The 21268-nt window shown below is 55.1% G+C and overlaps 1 protein-coding gene and 1 long non-coding RNA gene across 3 annotated transcripts in view; one reads left to right on the forward strand and one right to left on the reverse strand.

Annotated features, from left to right (window-relative positions):
* Positions 1 to 3109, reverse strand: part of PDE9A (phosphodiesterase 9A) — a 94557-nt gene extending 91448 nt beyond the window's left edge. Inside the window, exon 1 of one of the 2 annotated variants that reach the window (XM_080655411.1) lies at positions 2843 to 3109. In XM_080655411.1, the coding sequence (XP_080511537.1) occupies positions 2843 to 2911 (69 nt within the window). In that variant the 5' untranslated portion in view covers positions 2912 to 3109. The remainder of the gene's footprint in view (positions 1 to 2842) is intronic. The other variant, XM_080655412.1, reaches the window with a different exon arrangement.
* A 7594-nt stretch (positions 3110 to 10703) lies between these two features.
* Positions 10704 to 20734, forward strand: LOC308242482. The gene is made up of 3 exons (XR_013959972.1): positions 10704 to 10941; positions 11416 to 11604; positions 20151 to 20734. It is a non-coding gene; the product is annotated as an uncharacterized lncRNA (long non-coding RNA).
* Positions 20735 to 21268: the final 534 nt, after the last annotated feature.

Raw genomic sequence — 21268 nt, forward strand, 5'->3', positions numbered from 1 at the left:
TAGCTGCTCAATAAACTCATCTGGCTAATTGACTAAGTGATTGGCCTTGCCTGTTTGGGTCTCCCAACAAGCAGCACTACAGTATACCCATGTGACCTCAAGACACAGTGGCACGGAGGTTAAGTGACTAACCCGGGGCCATGGCATGGAAGTGGAGATGCTGAGCACCGGCCTCTCCTCAGACACGGTGGCCATCCACCCGAAGCTTTGCTGGAGCAGACAACACCCGCGGGAGCCACTGCTGGGGAGAGCATGGAATGGCCAGGAGTGGGATCACTCAGGGGACAGAGAACGGAAGGAATGCAGGAGCCAAAGGACAGATGACCAGACAGGGCAACACAATATATATGCGACAACGTCACACACGCCTTCTCTCCTCCCTCCACATCCTCTCCTTGGAAGCAACATGAGGTCTGTGTCCATGACCTTTCACAGACAGGACGGGATGGATAAAAAGGGAGACAGAACCGGACAGCATACGGGGAACTTCAGAACTAATCCAGTGTTTGGGGCTTTAAGAAAACTCAGCCCTCAAAGTGTTGCAGAAAGAGCCCTGAGCCGAGAGAGACATTTGAAATCTGGACAGAGCTGCTGGCGTGGAGTTCAAGGGGGGAGGGGTGAAAGGTGGCCAGTGTCCAGCACATGCTTGGAAACCCCAAGTGATCTGTCTCTCAACCAGGCTACAAGTCCAGCCCCGAGCCGCCAACAGTGACAACGGCAAGGGGAGAGGCCACGGAGCAAGGTCAAGAATGAGTAACAGGCACTGCAGGGATGGCAGAGGTTTACAGACCACTGCCCTCCTCACTGTGTCAGTTAAAGGACATTTATTGGACAGAGAGCGTGCACCGCGCCATCATGTTCCGGCAGCGTCCCGGCTGTTTACACGAATGTGTTTACTTCTCATGGCCGTCTATAAAGCAGATGCTACCCCACTTCACAGGCGGCAGGCCGGCTCAGAGCAGCCTGGGGACTTGCTCCAGATCACAGAAACGGTGGCGCCAGCACACATCAGCTCTGGCCGCTCCCAAGGCCACAGCCTCTCTCCCAATCACAGGTGCCTCAGGTCTCCCCGAGCTGCCCACAGTGCTGCTTTCCTGGAGGTCACCCCAACCTTGGGTGTGCCACCTGTGGAAAACCATCCTCCCCACAATCAGAGCAGAGTAGCCTGCCAGGCTAGGTGCTCGCCTCCTGACCTCTGGAACCTCTTCCACTCTCACCCACTTCGTCAGGCTTCTCAGGAAGCTTTTGGGGAAGTTCTTGGGAAGCAGCTGTCACTTCTGACCTGGTGGCGGCGTCTCATCTCACCTCTTTCAAAAGATAAAAAACGCTGATGTTTGATACCTTTTATTTGGTGGGGGCAGAAAAAGTGTGTGCTTGTATCTGTGTGTGCACGGTTGCCTGTTTGCATATGTGTGTGTGCATGTGCTTTTGTGTATGTTTGCATGTGGCATGTGCGTCTATGTGTACGCATGCACGCATGTTTTCACGTACATGTTGTATGTGGATGCGTGTGCACACTGGAGCAGGGGGCTATTCAGTGGAGGGCCGTTCCTTCCTTTGGGGAGGCTGCTATAAATTCCTATGCAGTCACTGGGCACTGGGGTCTAGTCCTGTGTCTGCTTGTGACCACCTGCCCTTGAAGATGCTTCCTGTCCTGGTTGTCCGATTCTGTTAGAGTGGGTTATGGGGGGTAGGGGAGGGGCGCCTGCACTTCTCATTTCACCGGGATCAAGCTGGGGAGGGGTGAGAGCGAGGTGGCTTGTTGGCAAGTCTATCAGCTGGTGGAGGTGCGTCTGAGAACCAGAGCCCTGAGCCCTGGCAGGCGGCTACTCTGCCCGGAGGGCATTCCTCCTTGGTTTCCTGGTGGGGTGCTCCTGGACAAGGGCAAGGTGAGATGATGTGCCGCTGAGGTTTGGGAAGATGGCCTCACTAGGGCATGTCCCTGGGGGGGGGGGGCGGGAATCTAGGTGGGGCTAAGAAAGCTCCCCGCCAAGCAGCTCACTTATTGTTCCTCTCTGCCAATCAGAAGCAGGGGCCAGGGCTCTCTGGACCCACGCCAGGGGCTCGAAGAGGAGGGGCCACCACGAATGGTCTGCTCTGGATGCCTCTCCTCTGGGACTCAGTTGGTTAGGGACGCTGCACGTCTGGAGGGCCTCCTCTCTCCGGAGGAGGGCAGCTGGGCAGCAGAGCTGGTCCAGCGCCCACCGTCTCTCTGAGGGCCCAGGAGACAGGGCAGCTCATCACCCCCTCTGCTGTCACAGCTGATCCCCTGAGGGAAATGGGACAGGGACACAGACCAGAGGCTGGGAGCAGTCCCTGCTTTCCCCGCACCCTCCCCCCCACCTGCTCCCACCCGCCAGGAAGCCGCGCGGTCCCCAGCTGGCGGATCGCACCGGCACCCTCCATGCACGGACCGGTCCCGCAGGTCTGCCCGCCCGCTCCGGCGGGTCTGGGGGTTGTTCCACCAGAAACGAAGTGGGTTTATGCACAGCCTCTCCGAACGCACAAACTCAGCCTGATCAGATTTGTTACAAAGAAAGCTCTACCCATGAAATGGAAAAAACACCGCGGGTCGCCCCCTCCCACGGGGATCCAGTTCGCGGGGAAACCTGACCGAAGAGCCCTGCCGCCCCCGCCAAAGTTGTCGGAGACCACAGCCCGGACCCCTGGACGCTCGGACGCACGGACGCTCGGACGCACGGACGAAGGGTCCCCCACCCGCCGCCGGCGCCGCGACCCCCGGGCTGTCACCCGGGCAGGGGCCGCCGCGGGGGGCTGGCAGGGCCGGGGTCGCGCGCCGGGAGGTGCCCCTTGGCCGCGTGGGGAGGCGGGGAGGAGCTACCTTCTGAATGCGTCCATCGATGTCCAAGTAGATGGCCTTGGGCCGGTAGCTGGAGGAGCCGGATCCCATCTTGCGCCCGCGGCTGCACTTGGACTTTTTACTGTACTTTCTCGACGCCAGCGCCGCGGGGAGGGCGGGGAGTGGGAGGGAGGAGGGGGCGGGCGGCGGAGGACGCGGGCACCAGCCAACCAGAGCGCGGCCGCGCACCCGGCCGCTCCGTCGCCGCCTCCGCCGGCTCGCGCGTCTCGGCTCGCGCTCCTCCCCTCGGCCGCCGCCTCCCTCCTGCCTCCTCCCTCCGCTCTCCTTCTCCCTCCTCCTATCTTCCTCTTCTTCCTCCGTCCGCCTCCCCACCCCCTCCCCTCCTCTCCCTCCGCCTCCTCCGCCTCCCCTCCCCCTCGTTCCTCTCCCCCTCCTCTCCCTCCGCCTCCTCCCCTCCTTTCCCCCTTTCCCCTTCTCCCTCTCCCTCTCCCTCTCCCTTGTTTGCGCGCCCTCTCTTTCCTTCCCACATTAAGGCACGCTCTCTCTTCCGTTGGACTCCAGCCGCCTCGGGGCCAGGGCCAAACGGGCAGCCTATCTCCATGTGCCCTCTGGACGAGTGCCCGTAGCTAGCGACCCCCTCTGGCTGCAGGGCTGGCCGCCTCCCCAGACTGACAGTTGCACACAGCGCCCTCTCCAGGTGGACAGGCAATCCCCAGCCAGCACCTGGCTGGCACAGGGCCCTAAGCTATTTGTGGTCATGACCCAAACCCAGCACCACTTAGCGCTCGGAAGGTGTCCCTAGGCCCCGCTTTCCCTGTCCATGCAGTTTGAATAGGCAATGAGAAAAGTTCTTCTCATTCAGGCACATCCTTCCCCTAAGTTTTCTGTACATTCTTGGGAGTGACCGCCTCTTCTACCTGCCCTGGGAGCTGAAATGGTAATTTTATTTCTGTCCTTAATGTAGCCAAAGCGAGGATTACCCAGCCACCGGCCATCTGCTGGTTTAAGCCCTTTTCTGCCCCCTCCCCCGCACGCCCATTAACTGTCCCAGGGAGCGTGGAGCAAGCAGGAGGGGAAAGGAGGGATTTCAGGCAGATGTGACCTGCGGATCACATGCCACTGCCTCTGCGGCTCCCCAGTTCTCTCGAGGCTCTCCCGGTGGGCACGAGGTGCCTGCGGGGCCAAGTGGTCTCAGCGCCTGTTGCTTTGGGAAGTGGGTGCCCACCCAGCTGGAGAGTGAGTGCGCTTACTGTTTCCTTCTGAGTGAGTCCCCAGCCACTGCCTCCATCTGTTGAATGTCTGGGCTTTGCCGACGGAGAGTGTGCCTGGTGCACACAGGGGACTCTCCCTCCAGGCCTGCCCAAGCGAGGCTGACCACGGCCACGGTCACTGCCTTTTCCTTCCCTGCCACTCGGCCCCAGCTGGTGCACAGTCCCTGGGAGACTTCTGGTCCAGGGCCGCCTGCAGCATTGGCCGGGCCGGAGCCCTGGGGAAGGCGGGGTCGTCATCTTCGGGTGAACCGTCTTCCTCGGCCTTTGGACGGACAGTCCAGTATGTGTCACTCTGTGAGGGTCTCAAGGAATGACGATGGCCTTGCCCTCGACTCCAGTGCAGTGAGGGGACCGCTCAGAGCCTGGGCACCAGGGGACTTGCTTTACAAGTGAGCGGGGGCAGCCAGGAGGCCGTTGAAGTGTGAGTGTGTGTGTGTGAGTGTGTGTGTGGGGGTGATTACAGTTAGCCACTGGACTCACAATTGTGATAATGTGTCCCCTAAACCCTGGAGTGATAACTATGATTGCGTTGAACTCTGTTGTTGAATGCTCTGATGCTATTTGGACGAATCTAGCCACTAATTGGTGGGGCTGGTGTGCTGCCTGGCGTGGATATCTCACCGCCAGACAGATGGCTCATTCATGAGCTTGGTGCTTATTTATTCGCCACGTGTTTTTGTCACCTGACCCAGCCCTCTCAAGTCACCTCCTTCTAGCGTGTGGTGCCGCAGAGCCTGCTGCCCGCTGACTGGAGGGTGCGGGTCTGTGACTGTGCACGCGGCACCCCGTGGGACAGGCCTCTCACACCGCCTGGCTGATTCTGTACTCAGAATAATAATTGCTCCCCTAAGTATCTGACTGATTAGACTGCTGTACGGATAGTCAGTCAATGACATAGCAGTCCTGGCTCCTACCCGTCCCCGACGGAGTGGCAGTGACTCTTGCAGCCACCACACTGTCCTTACTGTGTGCTGGTGCTGGGCACTCACTGGGCAAGAACACAGGAAGCAAAGCCCCGGCCTGGAGGAGCCAGCGTTTGCTGGGAGGTGGACAGATGGGCTAATTCATATGACATGTAGCCGGCTGGATAATAATTAGTGCAAAGGAGAAGAGTCATGCAGAGAGGGGCTATGGAATGTGGAGTGTAGGGAGCAAGGAGAGGTGTATGTGGGAGGAAAGAACCTTCTAGCAAAGGGTGCAGCCTCATGCCAAGGTTCCTCATGCAGGAGGTGAGTGTGGCTGGAGGGGAGGAGGGAGAAGTGGAGGGGACTGTATTGGGGTGTGAGGTCAGAGAGGTGACAGAGTGGCAGGCCCCACGGGGCGGGCATAGAAGGGACTTCGCTCTACCAGCCCGCCCCCCATCAGATGCAGTTCCCGCAGGAGGCTGAGCAGGGCAGAGTGGCCTACTCAGGCTCTACCAGGGCGTCCCGCTCTGGGCTGAGAATGCACTGGAGGCGGAAGGACTACAGCGGGAAAGTGGTGGGATCCTACATCCAGTTTGGAGACTGTTCGAGGCTTTCATTTCTGCTCATTTGTGAGGCTGATGCTATTCTGCTTTTCCTCTCCTCCCCTTTCACAGAATGAGCTTCTGCCCAAATTTATGCTCCTTCTTCCTGCCTGGCCCGGGGGTCAGGTTCCAGGAGCCAACCCTTTGGTGCCCATGACATTAGCCGGAGGAGTCCCCTGCGTCCTTGACTTGCATTCCGGATTCTGGTTTGTCCACCAGGAGTACAGCCCATGTAAGGTCCCAGAATCGAGATAAAAAGGAATAAGTGAATAAACCGCTGGTGTCTGCCGTGGGCCGGGGGCGGGAGGAGGAGCCGGGGGAGCAGGAGGCCTGTGCGTCTCTGCGGACTTGATGACCGTGTCTGCAGAATCCTGGAGAAGTTGGGGAGGGGCCGTGAGCTGGTCCTGGGGAAGCTCCAGGGAGGGCCTCTGGGACTCTGGGACCTGGGTGTGAGATCCCGCCCGCCTGAGTCTCACAAGGGAGGGGGTGTAGGTGGAGGAGCTCCTGGGTCCAGCCTCCTCTCCCACCCCCGAATGGGCTGCAGTTTCTCCTCGTACCATCCCGCCTGCACACCCTGAAAGAGTGTATTCTTTCTTTAAAAAATATATTTTATTGCTTTTTTACAGAGAGGAAGGGAGAATGGATAGAGAGTTAGAAACATCGATGAGAGAGAAACATCGATCAGCTGCCTCCTGTACACCTCCTACTGGGGATGTGCCCTCAACCAAGGTACATGCCCTTGACCGGAATCGAACCTGGGACCCTTCAGTCCGCAGGTCGATACTCTATCCACTGAGCCAAACCGGTTAGGGCAAGAGCGTATTCTTTACGTGTCGGAAAGCTGCACCACAGGAGAATGTCAGAGCGAGGCGTGACGAGAGCCACACGGATGATCAGAGGCGCTGAGCCGAGACCGTGCGCGAGCAGCTGGGCTCTGGTCCCCGGTCCCACGCCAGCTTGTCATCCTCGGCAACAAGGAGCAAAGCCGTGATGAGGAGGAAGAGGAGGCTCCGCCATGTCCCTGCAGAGTGGGCAGCGCCACCAAGGATGCAGGCATAGGGCAGGAGGTGGGAGCACGGAGGAAAAGGCTGGAGGGTGAATCCCTCAGGGGAAGGAGGCGGCTGCCTGTAGCGGGGCCTGGCCAGGCAGGGCATCTTCCAGCAGCTCCCGCATCTGCTCCCGGCGGCGCCCCTGGACTGGGTGGGCCGGGGAAGTGGGTCAGCGGGCTGCTGCTGACTCAGCCCTGAAGGCACCCTCCTCCTGTTCTCTCTTGGGTCTAACTGGCATTTAAAAAAATGACTCTTCTGAAAAGAATCCAGCCTCTTCCTACACCAACTCTTCTGAGCCAGGGATGGGGTGGGGGGACAAAATGAATTTGCCAGACAAGGGAAAATGTATTGGTGCCCAGAGCAGGCCTTGTTAAAGGGGATCGGGGCGCCCTAGACTCTGGAGCCAGGGAGAAGATTAAAATTATAAACCGGTGCTCTTCCTGTTCGTGACCATCGTAGAGCGCCAGCGGTCGCAATGAAGTTCCATCCCTCTGTGGCTCCTGACCGGAGCAAGAACCGTAAAAGGCACTTCAGTGCTCCTTCCCACATTCGCAGGAAGGTTATGTCTTCTCCTTTTTCCACGGAGCTGAGACAGAAGTGCTGTGTTCAATCCATGCCCATCCAAAAGGATGATGAAATTCAGGTTGCTCGAGGACATTCCAGAAGGCAGCAAATTGTCAGAGCTGTCCAGGTTTACAGGAAGAAATATGTCATCACATTGGACAAGTCCAGCGTGAAAAGGCTAATGGCCCAGCTGTTCATGTGGGCGTTCCCCCCCCAGCACCATGGTTATCACTAAAGCTGGACAAAGACCGCAAAAAGATCCTTGAACGTAAAGCCAAATCTCGCCAAGAAGGAAAGGAAAAGGGAAAGTACAAGGGAGAAACAATTGAGAAGATGCAGGAATAAAGTGATCTTATACACAACTTCCATTAAGAACTTAAAATGAAAGAACAATTACAAACTGGTTGGAGATAAGGCACTTTCCATTCTGAAGGCCTGACCATTGGCCTCTTGGCGGAATCAGACTTTTGTATGTATGCAGGGAACTGAGCAACATCTGTGACCTGCTCTCATGCTCTGGGAAAGCCAGGTAGGGTGCACCAGGAGTTCCAGAAAGGGCCCGTGCCCTTGACCGTCTGCCCCAAGCTTTAGCACGAAGGGAGAAATGACCATGGCAGTGTCAGTTTTAGCAGGGTTTGATTTATACACACTTCTTTCTCTCTGTGGGGTTGGTAATTACAAAATTAGTACTAGTTGTAAATTTTTCAAACAATATAGTAGAAAGTCAAAGTCCCATCTGGGTGAGAAGACAGGGCTCCGCCCCCTTCGTACTTGTCCCGTGGGTCTTTGACCTGCAGGCTCTCTTATCTCAGATAAGATGCACTGTGTGATTGATGGGCGTTGCCTTTCCCCAACAGTGTTTCATTGTAAACGATGTAAAAAACCACCCCCAGGTATCGCATTTGGTAGTTGTGCCGCTATCCTGTAGAACTGATTCTTAGAAGTAAGATTTCTGGATCACGGTGTATGCATATTTCAATTTTTTAAAAAATATATTTTATTGATTTCTTACAGAGAGGAAAGGGAGAGGATAGATAGTTAGAAACATCGATCAGCTGTCTCCTGCACACCTCCCACTGGGGATGTGCCTGCAACCCAGGTGCATGCCCTTGACTGGAATCGAACCCGGGACCCTTCAGTCCACAGGCCGACGCTCTATCCACTGAGCCAAACCGGTCAGGACCATATTTCAATTTTTTATTTTGCCGAGTTGCCCTCCATAATGGTAAGTGGTCTGAGCACCCCATTCCAATGTGTGTATTACCAGGTGGGTTTCCTACACCAACAAGCAATTCTCTGACACCGGCTGGTGTCCTGTAATTCATCTACCTGGACATGGTGTCAGATCCCACGGTGAAGGGCTCAGTCCCACAGACCGCTCTCCTCCACTTCAGATGCCAATTGCAAGTCCAGGTTGTCGCCCGTGTTTCTGGTTGAGCACTGTAGATTGGAGGTTCTCGATTAACATGCTGGAGCAGCTCACGGAACGCAGAGAAACATGCTACTTACCAGATCACTGGTTTAGTGTAAGAGGATGAAACGCAGGAACTGGCAGTCAGATGGGACGCACAGGGCAAGCGTGGGAAAGGCCCTCTCCGAGCGTCCTGCTCTCCTCAAATGTCCCTGTGCACAAGCCTGGCAGCTCTCTGAACCCCATCCTTTGAGTGTTTATGGAGGCTCTGCTACATGGACAGGATGGATCAAATCGCTGGCGGTTGGTGATTGATGCCACCTCTGCCCTCCCCGTAGATCAGGGCGGTGAGGTTGGAAATTCCAATCCTCTAACCATCTGGTTGGTTCCCCTGGCAACTTGCCCCCACCCTTAGGCCACCAAGGTCCTTTCCAAAAGTCACCTCATTAACAGAATCTTAGATGAAAATCAAGACACCTTTACTGCTATTATCACTTAGGGAACTCCAAGGGTTTTAGCAGCTCTGCGCCAGAAATAGGGACAAAGAGCAACTACATATTTCTTATTAGAAATCATAATATGGCACCGGGTTATACCATCTTATGCACCCACCGTCCAAACACCAGAGTTCCCTTTCAGCACGCTGTCAATACAATAAGACTTAACCCTGTTTGCATTTTTCTGCCTAATAAAAAGGAAATGTCTTGTTTTAACTTGCATTTCTCTATAAATGAGATGAGACACCCCCTGGCGTGTGGCCATTTGGGTTTCTTCAGTGAATTCATATTCTTTGCCCTTTATTCTATTTAAAAAATATTTTTATTATTGACTAGAGGCCCGGTGCATGAAAATTCATGCACATGGGGGGGTGTTGCTCAGCCCAGCCTGCACCATCTCACAGTCTGGGACCTTGGGGGATGCCCACCTGCTGGCTTAGGCCTGCTCCCGAGAACAGATGATCTAAAAGAAATAATCATATCCTTGGGTAAGGATTTTTTAAAAAGGTAATGGTTGCATGAAAATTCACTGCCGGCGGGGCTGAGGGGACTGGGCGACTCCATCTTGTGAGAGCATGATGGTCAATTAGCATATTACCTCTTTATTATATAGGATTAGAGGCCTGGTGCACAGATTCGTGTACCGGTGGGGTCCCTCAGCCTGGCCTGCACCCTCTTGCAATCTGGGACTGATAGTCCCACATCCCCCAAGGGATGTAGTAGTGTGTGAAGTGGCAGGCGGCCAGGGAGGAGCCCGAGCCCGGCCAGGCACCATGATGCTTCCGCTCATCCTGGCCCCGCTGTGCCTGCCGCTGCCACCATTCAGTAGTGCTGCCGTGGAGGCAGGAGAGGCTCATGCTGCCACAGCTGTGCTTGCCAGCCGTGAGCCCGGTGTCTGGCACCTGTTGGTCAGCTGAGCAGCACTCCCGCTGTGGGAGCGCACTGGCCACCAGGGGGAAGCTCCTACGTTGAGCGTCTGCCCCCTGGTGGTCAGTGTGCATCATGACCACCAGGTTGTTCAGTCGCTTAGGCTTTTATATATGTAGATTTAAACCGGCTATGTCTACACAAAGGTTAGTAACCCTTTGGCTGTCATATATTTACAAATATTTTCTCCAAGTCGGTGGCTGATCTTTTCTATGTCTTTTTTTTTTTTTAAAGAATCTTTTATTGTTGAAAGTATTACATATGTTGATCTTTTTAAACTGAATTCATGGTATTTGCAAAATGTGGCTTGACATGTTTAAATATTCAAAACTCTACCATGTTTCCTGTAAGCTTTCTGGATTGCTTGTCAGCTTAGAAAGGAAATATCATTTAATACAGAAAAATTAAAAAAGAAAGAAAAGTGACCCAAATTTTCAAAGATTGGGACTAATTAAATCATGGCACATTTGCTGAAGGGAAATCAAGGTTGATAATTATGAGGAGTGTATAGAGGCCAAGAAAATTCTGGTAACTTCAGTGACAAAGTAGAATCCACAGAAGCATTTAGGCTCGACCTGTTCATTCGTTCGTTCGTTAGCGCCTGGACCGCGGGGACCAGCCTGGCAGATCCCGCCCTGCTTGAGAGTTTGCACGCCAGTGAGAAGCTCTGTGAAAACCAGCGAGGGTTGGCTCAATCTGGGAGGAGATGCTGAAATGGCTGTGTAGAGGTGGTGGGGTTCTAGGCATTAAAAAAATTTTTTTTCTAATGCTGTGATGTTATTTTGCCATCAAATCAGGAAAGGCAGAAGCATTAAAGTGATAAAATGAGGGTGGACGGAGCAGTTTCCTCCCACGTTTTCGGTGGTGGCTGGGCAGGGAAGAACGTATCTCTTGGTAAGTGTGGTGCTGTGACCCCGGGGTGGAGCAGATTCTCGTCACCTCATAGTGTGGTGTGGAGTCATCCCGCTTCTGAGGGTCCTCGGGGGGCCTCCCTCACTCCCTTCCTGTGGACAGTAACCGCCTTTGTGGGAGCTGGTGGGTCAGACCCTCTTCCTCTCTGGGTCCACTTTCATGGTGTCCTGCTGGGTCCCCTTGACCCTCTCATCCTTCTCACGTGTGTGCCCCCACGTCTTCCTATTGGGCTGATCTGTCGGATCATTTCCCTGGATGGCCAGGTTGGGGACCTCCCATCTCCTGCCAGATCAGCACCCCAGGCATCTATTATTTGCCCTGTCCTTCTCTGCCCCCCACTTCTGCCAAAGATGCCACACACTGGCTGTCACATCGGTGGCTTTGTACCTCGTTTCATCCAGAGAATGTCCCCCATCTTTCCTCCCCTTGATCACCTCTTCTTTGTGATCTATTAAGGTGTGACTTCAGGACTCTATCTTCCCTGAGCCCCCAGCTCCCTGCATTGGGGTGGGGAGCTCCTCCTCCCGGTCCCGGAGACCCACACGCCTCTGTGGTCCCTGCTGTGGCCCGGGACGATTTGCCCATTCTCCCTGAGCCTCAGACTCCTCGCTGATGGAATGGGGGTGACAACTGCCGGTGCTGAAGGTGAGTGGGGAGCCTGGGATAATGTGTGATCACCCATAAGCCCTGGCGCGCAGTGGGAGCTCGGTTGTTTCTGCTGGGCACGGAGGCATTGCTTCAGCACTCCCCCCGAGCCTTGTCACTACCCCCGCCTCCTGCTAAAGGATGACCTTGTGGGGAGACTGAGTCAGGGGTCTTCAGGACAGGGCCCAGGCCCCCACTGGAGCTGCGTGGCCGTCATGCTCCATCATCGAGTGCCTTTGTGGGATGCAGCAGCCGTTGGCCTTGTACAAAGCTCTTGGCCTGTGTTGACAGTTTGACCTTGGCTTAATTAGCATTTAAGCTGGTACTAAGAACCAACTAGGCACTCCCTGCCCCTTTGGCTAAGATGGTTTTTCTGATTTTCTGAGAGGAAAGGGCTGCCCTGTGCTGATCCCGCCCGGGAGGCCTCTCTCCCCATCCAGCCCCTGTGAGAATGTGTGTCCTGTCTGCCCACTCGGCCAGCGCTGCAGCCCCGGACACGCTGTGGCGCAGAGAAGCGCACTGGAGGCCACATGGGCTGTGCTCAGTAGCCGGGCGCCAATGCAGCCAAGTGATGGGGCTCAGCCGGAGAGGACCCGGGCCGCCGGCCTCTGTGTGCTGGGAAGGGGCCCCCTAAGGCTGGGCCTCACCTGTCCCACACACAGTGACATGTCAAACTCTCCAGTACCTTTCCATGAAGGCTGGACGGGCCTCCAGCTCACCTTCCCCGCCTGCTGCATAGACAGTGCTGACTGTGGCTGTGTCACTGCTGACCGCAGTGGGCTTGCAAAGTTTTCAGGTGACCTCGGCTGGCCCCGAGGTCACCTGTTAGGGGCTCCAGGCCGTATGTGAGTGTGACTGAGGGACAGCTTGGGCGGGGGGCGCTCAAGGCTCCTTAGCTGCAAAGAGACCCCAGCTCTCTCCAGCCCACGGCTCCTTGCGATCAGAAGGCGGCAGAGCAGAGAGCTCATTCCAGCTCTCCGAGCTGCGCTGTGAGAGGAACAAAGAGCGATGGCACTGAGGACCGCAGGAGGCGCCACCTATGGCAGAGCGGGTGAGTGGGGGTTTGGCTCCCTCGGGCCCAGTGATATGGGGAAGACGCTGAGACTCGCCAGGAAGCGGCGGCCCACCCATGAGGCCTCAGTTCTGTAGTCACTGCCTCCCTAAACTCTTTGGCGGGGGGAAATGGCCCCCCACCAGATGCCAACCCAACAGGCTGGTTCCTTTTTCGCTTGGGCTCTGGGATGGGCCTGGGAGAGCACGGTGGGCGTCTGCGTCTGTCTGTCCTCAGCCTCCCTGCGGCAGGGGCACCCAGGGTGACCGCGGGGAGCAGCCAGAGTTCTACGTCAGCGTCCGGGCTGCGCCTAGGACCCAAGGGACCCCCTGCCTCAGGGTTGGCTGGGTAGTGAGGGTTGTCCCCGGAACCCACTGCAAACTGCTGACCTCACCTCCAGAAACAGGACACAAAGCCCGATGCGCATGCAGCCCGGGACCGAGGATTCCCTGGCAGCCCGTATCCCCAGTCCCTGGGCTCTGACTTCGCGGCGAGCTCCTGAGAGAGGCGGGTGGTGTGCCGTTGGTTTGGCGGCCTCCACGGTGCTTGGCATCCTTAAAGAAATACACCGAATGCTAGTTTTAGGGGCCAGAGCCGGCCTATATTTTAGCTTCCATAAACTTAAAGTTTGATTGTGGCCATGCTGCTCGTAAATTTGTGATTGATTACTTGAGCGCCTGCTTGTCCAAATGCACAGGAAGGTCCCTGTCTTGCATCCTGATAAGAGCCCCTCACCTTCCCACGTGCCCTAAACCCCAAGGGGTTATGAGGGTCAAGGGGAGGGGCCTCTCAGTCCTCGCTGGGGGAGAGGGCAGGGCATTTCCTCTATTGCTTCCTACAAAATAAGTAAAAACAAACAAACTAACAAACAAAAAACCCACAGTGCCCTTCCCCCAATATGTGTGACATAGTATCCTATCTAATAAAGAGGCAATATGCAAATTGACCATCACTCCAACACACAAGATGGCCTCTTCCATGTGGACACAAGATGGCCGCCACAAGCTGGCCAGCAGGGGAGGGCAGTCGGGAGGGACCAGGCCTGCAGGGGAGGGCAGTTGGGACAACCAGGCCTGCAGGGGAGGGCAGTTGGGGGGGACCAGGCCTGCAGGGGAGGGCAGTTAGGGGTGACCAGGCTGGCAGGGGAGCAGTTAGGCATCGATCAGGCTGGCAGGGGAGTGGTTAGGCGGTGATCAGGCTGGCAGGCAGAAGCAGTTAGGGGCAATCAGGTAGGCAGGCAGGCAAGCGGTTGGGAGCCAGCAGTCCTGGATTGTGAGAGGGCAGTTGGACATCCCTCGAGGGGTCCCAGATTGGAGAGTGTGCAGGCTGGGCTGTGGGGACACACACACCCCACCTCCTCTGTGCATGAATTTCGTGCACCAGGCCTCTAGTTTTTATAAATTGCAGATGATAGAAAAGTGAGATCTTAACAGTAGAAAAATCCTTTTCCTTTTTTTTTCTTTCTTAATTGTCAAGCCGTTCTCGATGTTTGTGGTTTAAATGCTTTGAACCTGTCATTTCTATCTTACCTGAGTGTGATACACCTGTCACAACTGATGCTTTAGGGCCACTGCCATCGCCTGAACGTCCCCGACAGTGGCTTCAGGGAGCAGGTCTCTGGTTAGAAAGGTCCCCCTCGTCTGTGACATTCATGACTGGAACTCGGCTGGGGTCACAACTGACGAAGCCAGCTCTCACCGCAGCCCACACCTCCAGGCGTCTTCCTCCTACTTGCTCTCTCATCTCGCTCTCGATCTGCTTCTCTGAACTCCACCGAACCCCTGGGCTTCCCGGAGGCGTTCCTCCCCGTCTCTGGTCCCTGGGGGAAGGCTCTGAATTCAGTCCAGACACCCGGCCCTGGCCTCTGGGCCGTGTCCACTCTCGCTGCCTGACTTCGATGAGGAAAAGCATCTTTCTTGACCAGGTTAGACCAGAAGAGACTGGAATTTTCCAAAGAAGCTTCTACCAAGAAATCAGGTGAGGTAGGACCTGGAGGGAACCAAAGAATCTGCCACAGTTAGGAACCATGAGCTTCCGGTGGCCTGTTTCTGAGCAGGTGTCCTGAAGGCCAACCGTGGAGCAGGTGGGCTGGCAGGAGCCACCGGGCCTTCCCACCTGTGGACCAGCCCAAATTCAGACACGAGCAAACAAACACTCACTGCGCAGGGGTCGGGGAAGCACTGGGCCAGGAGCGGGGAGCTGGGGTTCGGCAAAGCTACGTGCAGCCAGGCCCTGCTCTCTGACGCTGGGGCAGGGAGATGGTGGAGGAGAGCCAGCAGGGCAGCAGAGAGCAGAGCGGGCTGGGTTTGCAGAGTTTGGGGTTTCATTTAGGTGTGATGAAAGCCACTGGAGGGTCCAAAGCTGTGGAGTGACCTGAGTTGACTTGGAGGCAGGTGACGTGTGTAAGGAGGCCAGGCTGATTATTGTGGTGGCCAGGCCAGTGGGTCCTGGGGTCTGGTCAGCTGGGGTCCGAATCCAGCTCTTATTTGCTGAGCAACTCTGGATAAGTTGTTTAACCTTCCTGGGGCTCAGCTTCCTGCTCTGTAAAATGGGCTATCAGGGCCTTTGCAAGGACTAAACGGTGTAAGTGTGGAAAGCACTTAGCCACCCACAGCATGCCCTATCCTTGACTTTCCTCTTCTCCTTCCTTGCCTCTTTTCTGCTCTCTAACATATGAATAGGCTGAAACCGCTGTGTGAGAGCCTGCGGTTGGCTCTCCGTATAACAAGCACTAAATCACTGTTGCCATGGCAGTTGTAATTTTTTCCCTCTGGGAGTGTAGGTTTAAGGATTGCTGAAGAGGCCCCTTTAGAGCCAGTTGAACGTTCTAAACAGAATTTCCGCTCCCACATCAGGGCAGGCAGCAGCTTCTCCCCGAGACTACTCCAAGTAATGGCATCCAGATGTTGGGAGCGGGTGTGGGGCCAGCTTCGGCCTTTAATGAGAGTCACCTGGGGCACAGTGCGACCTTCCAGGAATGGAGCCGGTCCTGCTGACCACCAGCCAAGGCGTGGGCTGGGTTCCCCGTGTGTGTGCGCTGAACTGTCTCTTTGCAAAGGCGGTCTCCCTGGTGACCAGCCATCCACATTTAGACGACATTAGTGCTCTGTAACTGTGGTTTATGGCTTGTCATTGTTGCTGTTTAAACATAAATTTGCCACTTCTTCTTCAATGGCAGGAGTAGGTCTAAGCCTGCCAGCGGAGCTCTAAATTGTCATCAAGCGGGCGGCAGCCACATAATTAGTGGGGTGAAAAGACAAGGGTGTCTAGCCACTGCGTACAGCAAAGTTTGCTGCTTCAGAAAGAAATGAGCTTTGCATCTGTGAGGTGCCCAATACAATTTTTTTTGATGACACAAGACACGGTTCCCCAACTTTCTTTTCTTTCGAAAATAGGACTAGCTAATATCATGCACATCCATTTTATACCCAAGTGACAGAATGTCAGCTCAGAGGTAAGGATGGACAACGCCTTGACTCATAACTAAAAAGTCCAGGGTGGGTCTGGCATTAGATGCAAATGGATCCAGGGTCTTGGTCTGTCTGTCTGTCTGTCTCCCCTTCCTCCAATGGGCTTTCCCCATGTGGCCGCTGTCCTGCCTGGCTGTCTGCCCGGAACTCACAGCCCAGCAGCCCTGCATCCCAAGTAGAAAGAAAGCAACTTCCTGGGAATGTGGTGGGAAGGGCTCTGGGGAGAACCCCGGGGGCCAGACTGGGCCCAGCAGGCGTCACTTCAGCAGGGGCTGCGGTGGCCCGACGAAGATGCCTGGTCACATCCCGAGCAATGCTATTTGTGAGTCACAAGCTTAATATGCTCATTGTAATTTTTAAAATAAAGATTTTTATTCTAGAACCGTGTTAAGTTTGCAGAAAAATTGCAAAGATAGGATACAGAGTTCCCATATACCTAACAAGTGTTTCTCCTGTCATTTCTATCTTACCTGAGTGTGATACACTTGTCACAACTAATGAACCCATGCTGATACATGGTTCTTAACCGAAGTCCATCGTTCAGTCATTATGATTGGTTTCCGCTAATGTCCTCCTTCTGTCCCAGGGTCCCATCCAGAAAGCCAGTCATCACATCTCCTTAGGCTCCTCTGGGCTGTGACAGTTCTCAGATTTTCCTGTGTTTAAAAAAAAAAAAAAAAATATATATATATATATATATATATATATATATATATATATTTTTATTGATTTCAGAGAGGATGAGTGAGGAGAGAGGGATAGAAACATCAATGATGAGAGAGAATCATCGATCAGCTGCCCCCTGCACATCCCCTACTGGGGATCGAGCCCACAACCTGGAATAGAACTGCAACTTACTGGTTCATAGGTCGACGCTCAACCACTGAGCAACACCAGCCAAGAAAATTTTCCTGATTTTTTTTTTTATGCTCTTAATGACCTTGACAGGCTTGAGGAGTGCAGGTCAGCTATTTTGCAGGCTGCCCCTCAATCAGGACTTGTCTGATGTTTTCCTCATGATTCGATGGGGTGTGGGTTTGGGGCGGGAAGATGGCACCGGTGAAGTGCCATTTTTTTACATCATATCCAGGGTGCTGCCATCAACATGGCTTATCACTGTTGATGTTGACCTTGACCACCGGCAGAGGTCACGGTTGTCAGTCTCTCCACTGCAAAGTTCCTCTTTCTCCCTTTCCACACGGTCCCCTCCGGGAGAAGACTTCTCGCACAGCCCACACCTGAAGAGAGGGGAGGTGCGCTCACCCTGGAGGACAGAGACTGCACACGTTCTGAATTCTTTTTCCTGGGAAATTTGTCTCTTCTTCCCTGGCTTATTTATTCAACCATTTATTTATATCGACATGGCCTCATGGATATTTATTTTATTCTTGGGCTGTAATCCAATACTACTTAGTTTGTTGCTCTGATTGTCCCAGCTTTGGCCACGGGGAGCTCTTTGGGTTGGCTCCTGGACTTCCCACCATGTGGTTTCCTTTTCTCCTCTCTCTCTCTCTCTCTCCCTCTCTCTCTCTCTCTCTCTCCCTATCCCTCTCTTTCTCCCCCTCCCTCTCTCTCTCCCTCTCTCTCTCTCCCTCTCCCTCTCTCCCTCTTTCTCTCTCGCTCTCTCTCTCCCTCTCTCTCTCTCTCCCTCTCCCTCTCTCTCTCCCTCTCCCTTTCTCCCTCTCCCTCTCCCTCTCCCTCTCCCTCTCCCCCTCCCCTCCCCCTCCCCCTCCCCCCCTCTCTCTCTCTCTCTCTCTCTCTCTCTCCTCCCCCTTTCTCTCCCTCTCTCTCTGTCTCGCTCTCCCCCCCTCTCTTTCTCTCTCTCTTTCGCGCACTCTTTTAGCACTTTCTTCTGGCACTGCAAGATGTTCTAGGCTCGTCTAGCACATTTCCTGCCCCGGTCGGTCCCAGAATCGGCCGTTTCTCCCGGAGCCTTGGGTCCTCACACAGGAGAGTGCGATTAGAAGCCAACAGCTGGCGCCAGGTGTGCTCACTGACACTGGGTGTCGTTGCTTCTAGAGTCTAGACCAGCCGTGGGCAAACTACGGCCCGCGGGCCGGATCCGGCTGTTCTATCCGGTTCTCTTGCTCTCCCCTCCGCTCCTTCACTTTGAATTTATATTAGTTCACACAAACACTCCATCCATGCTTTTGTTCCGGCCCTCCGGTCCAGTTTAAGAACCCATTGTGGCCCTCGAGTAAAAAGTTTGCCCACCCCTGGTCTAGACCCTCTCAGCTGACAGAGCAAGAAAATATATGTGTGCATACCGACCCGTGTCCATGCAGGTTAAACATTTCCACATATAACCTCTGTATCCATGTTAATTCACATGATCCTATTGGCATCTCCAGCTCTCATCCATGATCACATGGGTCATTCCGGCCCCTCCTCTTGCTTACGTTACCTCCCATTCCCCCAGCGAGAGAGCCGGCTCCCACCCTCCGCCGTCCCTTACTTAGTTGTCCAGTGCTGTCCGTGTGGACGGACATGTGGAGAGCAGGCCAGGGGCAGGTGGGCCTCAGGGCCTGGCTGGGCAGCCTGGCTGGGGAACCAGGACACTGTGTGTGTGCCCTGCTTCCAGCTCCAGGATGGCGGCTGCAGAACAGGATCGGCTGGAGTGTGAGGCCCAGCAGCGGTTGAGGAGTTAACCTCCTGCTGTGACATTCACAGACAATTGAGCTGCTTCCCTGGAGAATGTCCTGATAAGGGGCCTGGGTAGATGCTCGTTTCCTCCGTCAGCGTGGGCAGAGCGCGGGGGCTGCAGAAAGACAGAGAGGAAGGATGTTTTCAGGAGCCCTTCATGTGTGGGAGGCGAGGAGCGTGCACAGCTGGCGAAGCATCGAAGGCTGTGAGAGAATAAACAAAGACACTGGGAGGGGACCTTTCGCCCAGCCAGAGGAGAGCTGAAACCCAGGGAGGCTGCAGAGGGAACAGACTCCCCACATGCTGACGGGGGAAGCTCATTGGAACTAAGAGTGAGCCTCTTGATAGGGGCCCAAGGTTGAAATGGCGACTTCAAAGCAGAATGTGGACAGGTAGCCCTTCATCCAAACTGGCCTGCCCTTTGAGAAGTCCCCCCGCCTGACCCAGGTCCCAGGGAGCTTGGGCAGAATCCGGAGGAGAGTGATGGCTTTATGAAAGGATTTGCCTTGGGGTCTGCTCCTGGGTCAGCACCCTCCCCCTGCCTCCCCCCGGACAGCCCTGAAGCCTTTCCTGACACTTGCCCTTCCTGGATGGCTGGACATGTGGGTTTGGGACTGGCCACCTGCTGGCTGTGCTGTGGTCCCGCTGCGAGCTGCAGCTGTGGCCAGGAGTCCCTCTGTCTGGGCCTCGTGGGTCAGAGAGCTGGCCCGGGTCCTTTGCTCAGAAGCAGCCCAACACTAACCATCGGGAAGCGTGGGAAGTTCCCGTGTAACCTGACCCGGTTTTCTGTCGGTACACGGGCTATCCATTGTAGATTGCTGAGAGAGTGACGAAGACAGTGCCCGCTGTGTCCCCTACACCTCTCCGTAGGTAGCTGTGCGTAGCCTCATGTCACGGGTCCCTTTCCCTGTTACGAGTTGTCGTTTCTTATTGGAATTTGCAAGTGAGATCACAGTGCTCTGCACGTGGTGGTTCTGGAAGGGGGTGTGGGCTCTCAGAGGCCGCCTTCCTCATGTGTGCACATGTGTGTGCATGTGCACGTGCGTGGGGGCATGTGTATGTGTGCGGGTGCATGTGTGCACGCTGTCAAATCCTACTCACGAGCCCAGTTAGCACCAATGGGACTCGACAGGAATCCCGCCTGTGCTGCATGCTGGTTAATCTCCTCCCGCCTACAAAACAGCCTCTGAGGCCTGCTCCGTGCATTCCCATCCTGGCGGCGCACGAAAACACACAGCCCTTCCCCATGTGGGAGACATTCCTCATCATCCTTTGCAATCCAGATTAATTCTTCTAAGAGATGCTGTTACCGGGCACATGGGTTTGATGTGATTATGTGCGCGGCCAAAATAATGACCCGCCTCCCACTAATGCCATTACAGGTCCCGTGTGACAGGTGGGGCTTGCAACCGGCCTTCCCCTCGTCTCCAGCTTTAACGAAGAGGAGAAATTGCTGTACAAAATGGCACAAAAGGCGGGCCTGTTTGGAAATGACGCGAGGATTCTTCAGAAATGCTCCCTCGCTGAGGGTGGTGTCTGTGGCGTGTTATTAATATTTACACGATAGCACGTTATTACGGTATTAATAGCACAGGAAAGAAAACAGCCGTTTGCTTCAGTGAGAGAGTCAGTGAGATTGGGGGTTTATCACTCAGGAATAAATATCCGGTTATCTGACTGAATGTAAACTTACCCGGTGACTGATTTGATGATCTGCAGACGGAACTTTAATGAGTCATTGTTACATCTATTTCGCTGCCTCTCGGAGGAAGGAAAGAGCTGCCTCTGAGCAAACAAAATGAAAGAGAATGTGCTGCCGGGTTCTCTCTGGGCTGGTCTTTGCTTTGGTTGTGCGGCAAATAAGCAAAACGGTTACAGCCAATGAGGGCGTCTCTGCTTGCCTGCCCGTGGTGGACGTGGGAATGCTGACCTTGCACCCAGTCAGAGAGCAAGCTACTGTGCATCGGTGAGGAGACAGGCCAGGGCGACCCTGAAAGAGGCAACGCTTCCTTGGTCCATGACATTTACATGTCAGTGTCCCGGTGTGTGTGTCTACACGCAACCCCCAAAGAAGGAGCCAAGTGTGGCAGGGGGGCTGGGCGAGAAGGGGCAGCGGGCGTCTCGCTGACCCACGAGAGGGTTGGGAGAAGACGCTCGGGCCCTGGCATTTTGGAATGTGCCCATGTCAGTTTCCAAATGTGTCCACACGCCTGCTTGGCCGCCGGAGCCTCCCATACTGATGCTGCCGCTCGAGAAGCCCCTTAGCGGGGCTCAGGCTCAGGTGTCCAGTCGCGGCCGTGGGCATCAATGGCCACCACTTCCCGGTGTCCTGTGGTGATTCACCAAGATGCGCTGGAATTCGCCCCTCCGGCCAGCACGCTTGTGTGAGCACAGCCTACGTGGGGCTGCCCAGCAGGCCGGGGGTGTTACTGGGGAAGCATGGATGGAGGTGGCGCCCTGCAGTGCTTAGCTGTGAAATAGGAGCTGCACGGAGGAAGCT

This window comes from Plecotus auritus (assembly GCF_963455305.1).
Source record: "Plecotus auritus genome assembly, chromosome: 2".
Lineage (NCBI taxonomy): Eukaryota > Metazoa > Chordata > Mammalia > Chiroptera > Vespertilionidae > Plecotus > Plecotus auritus.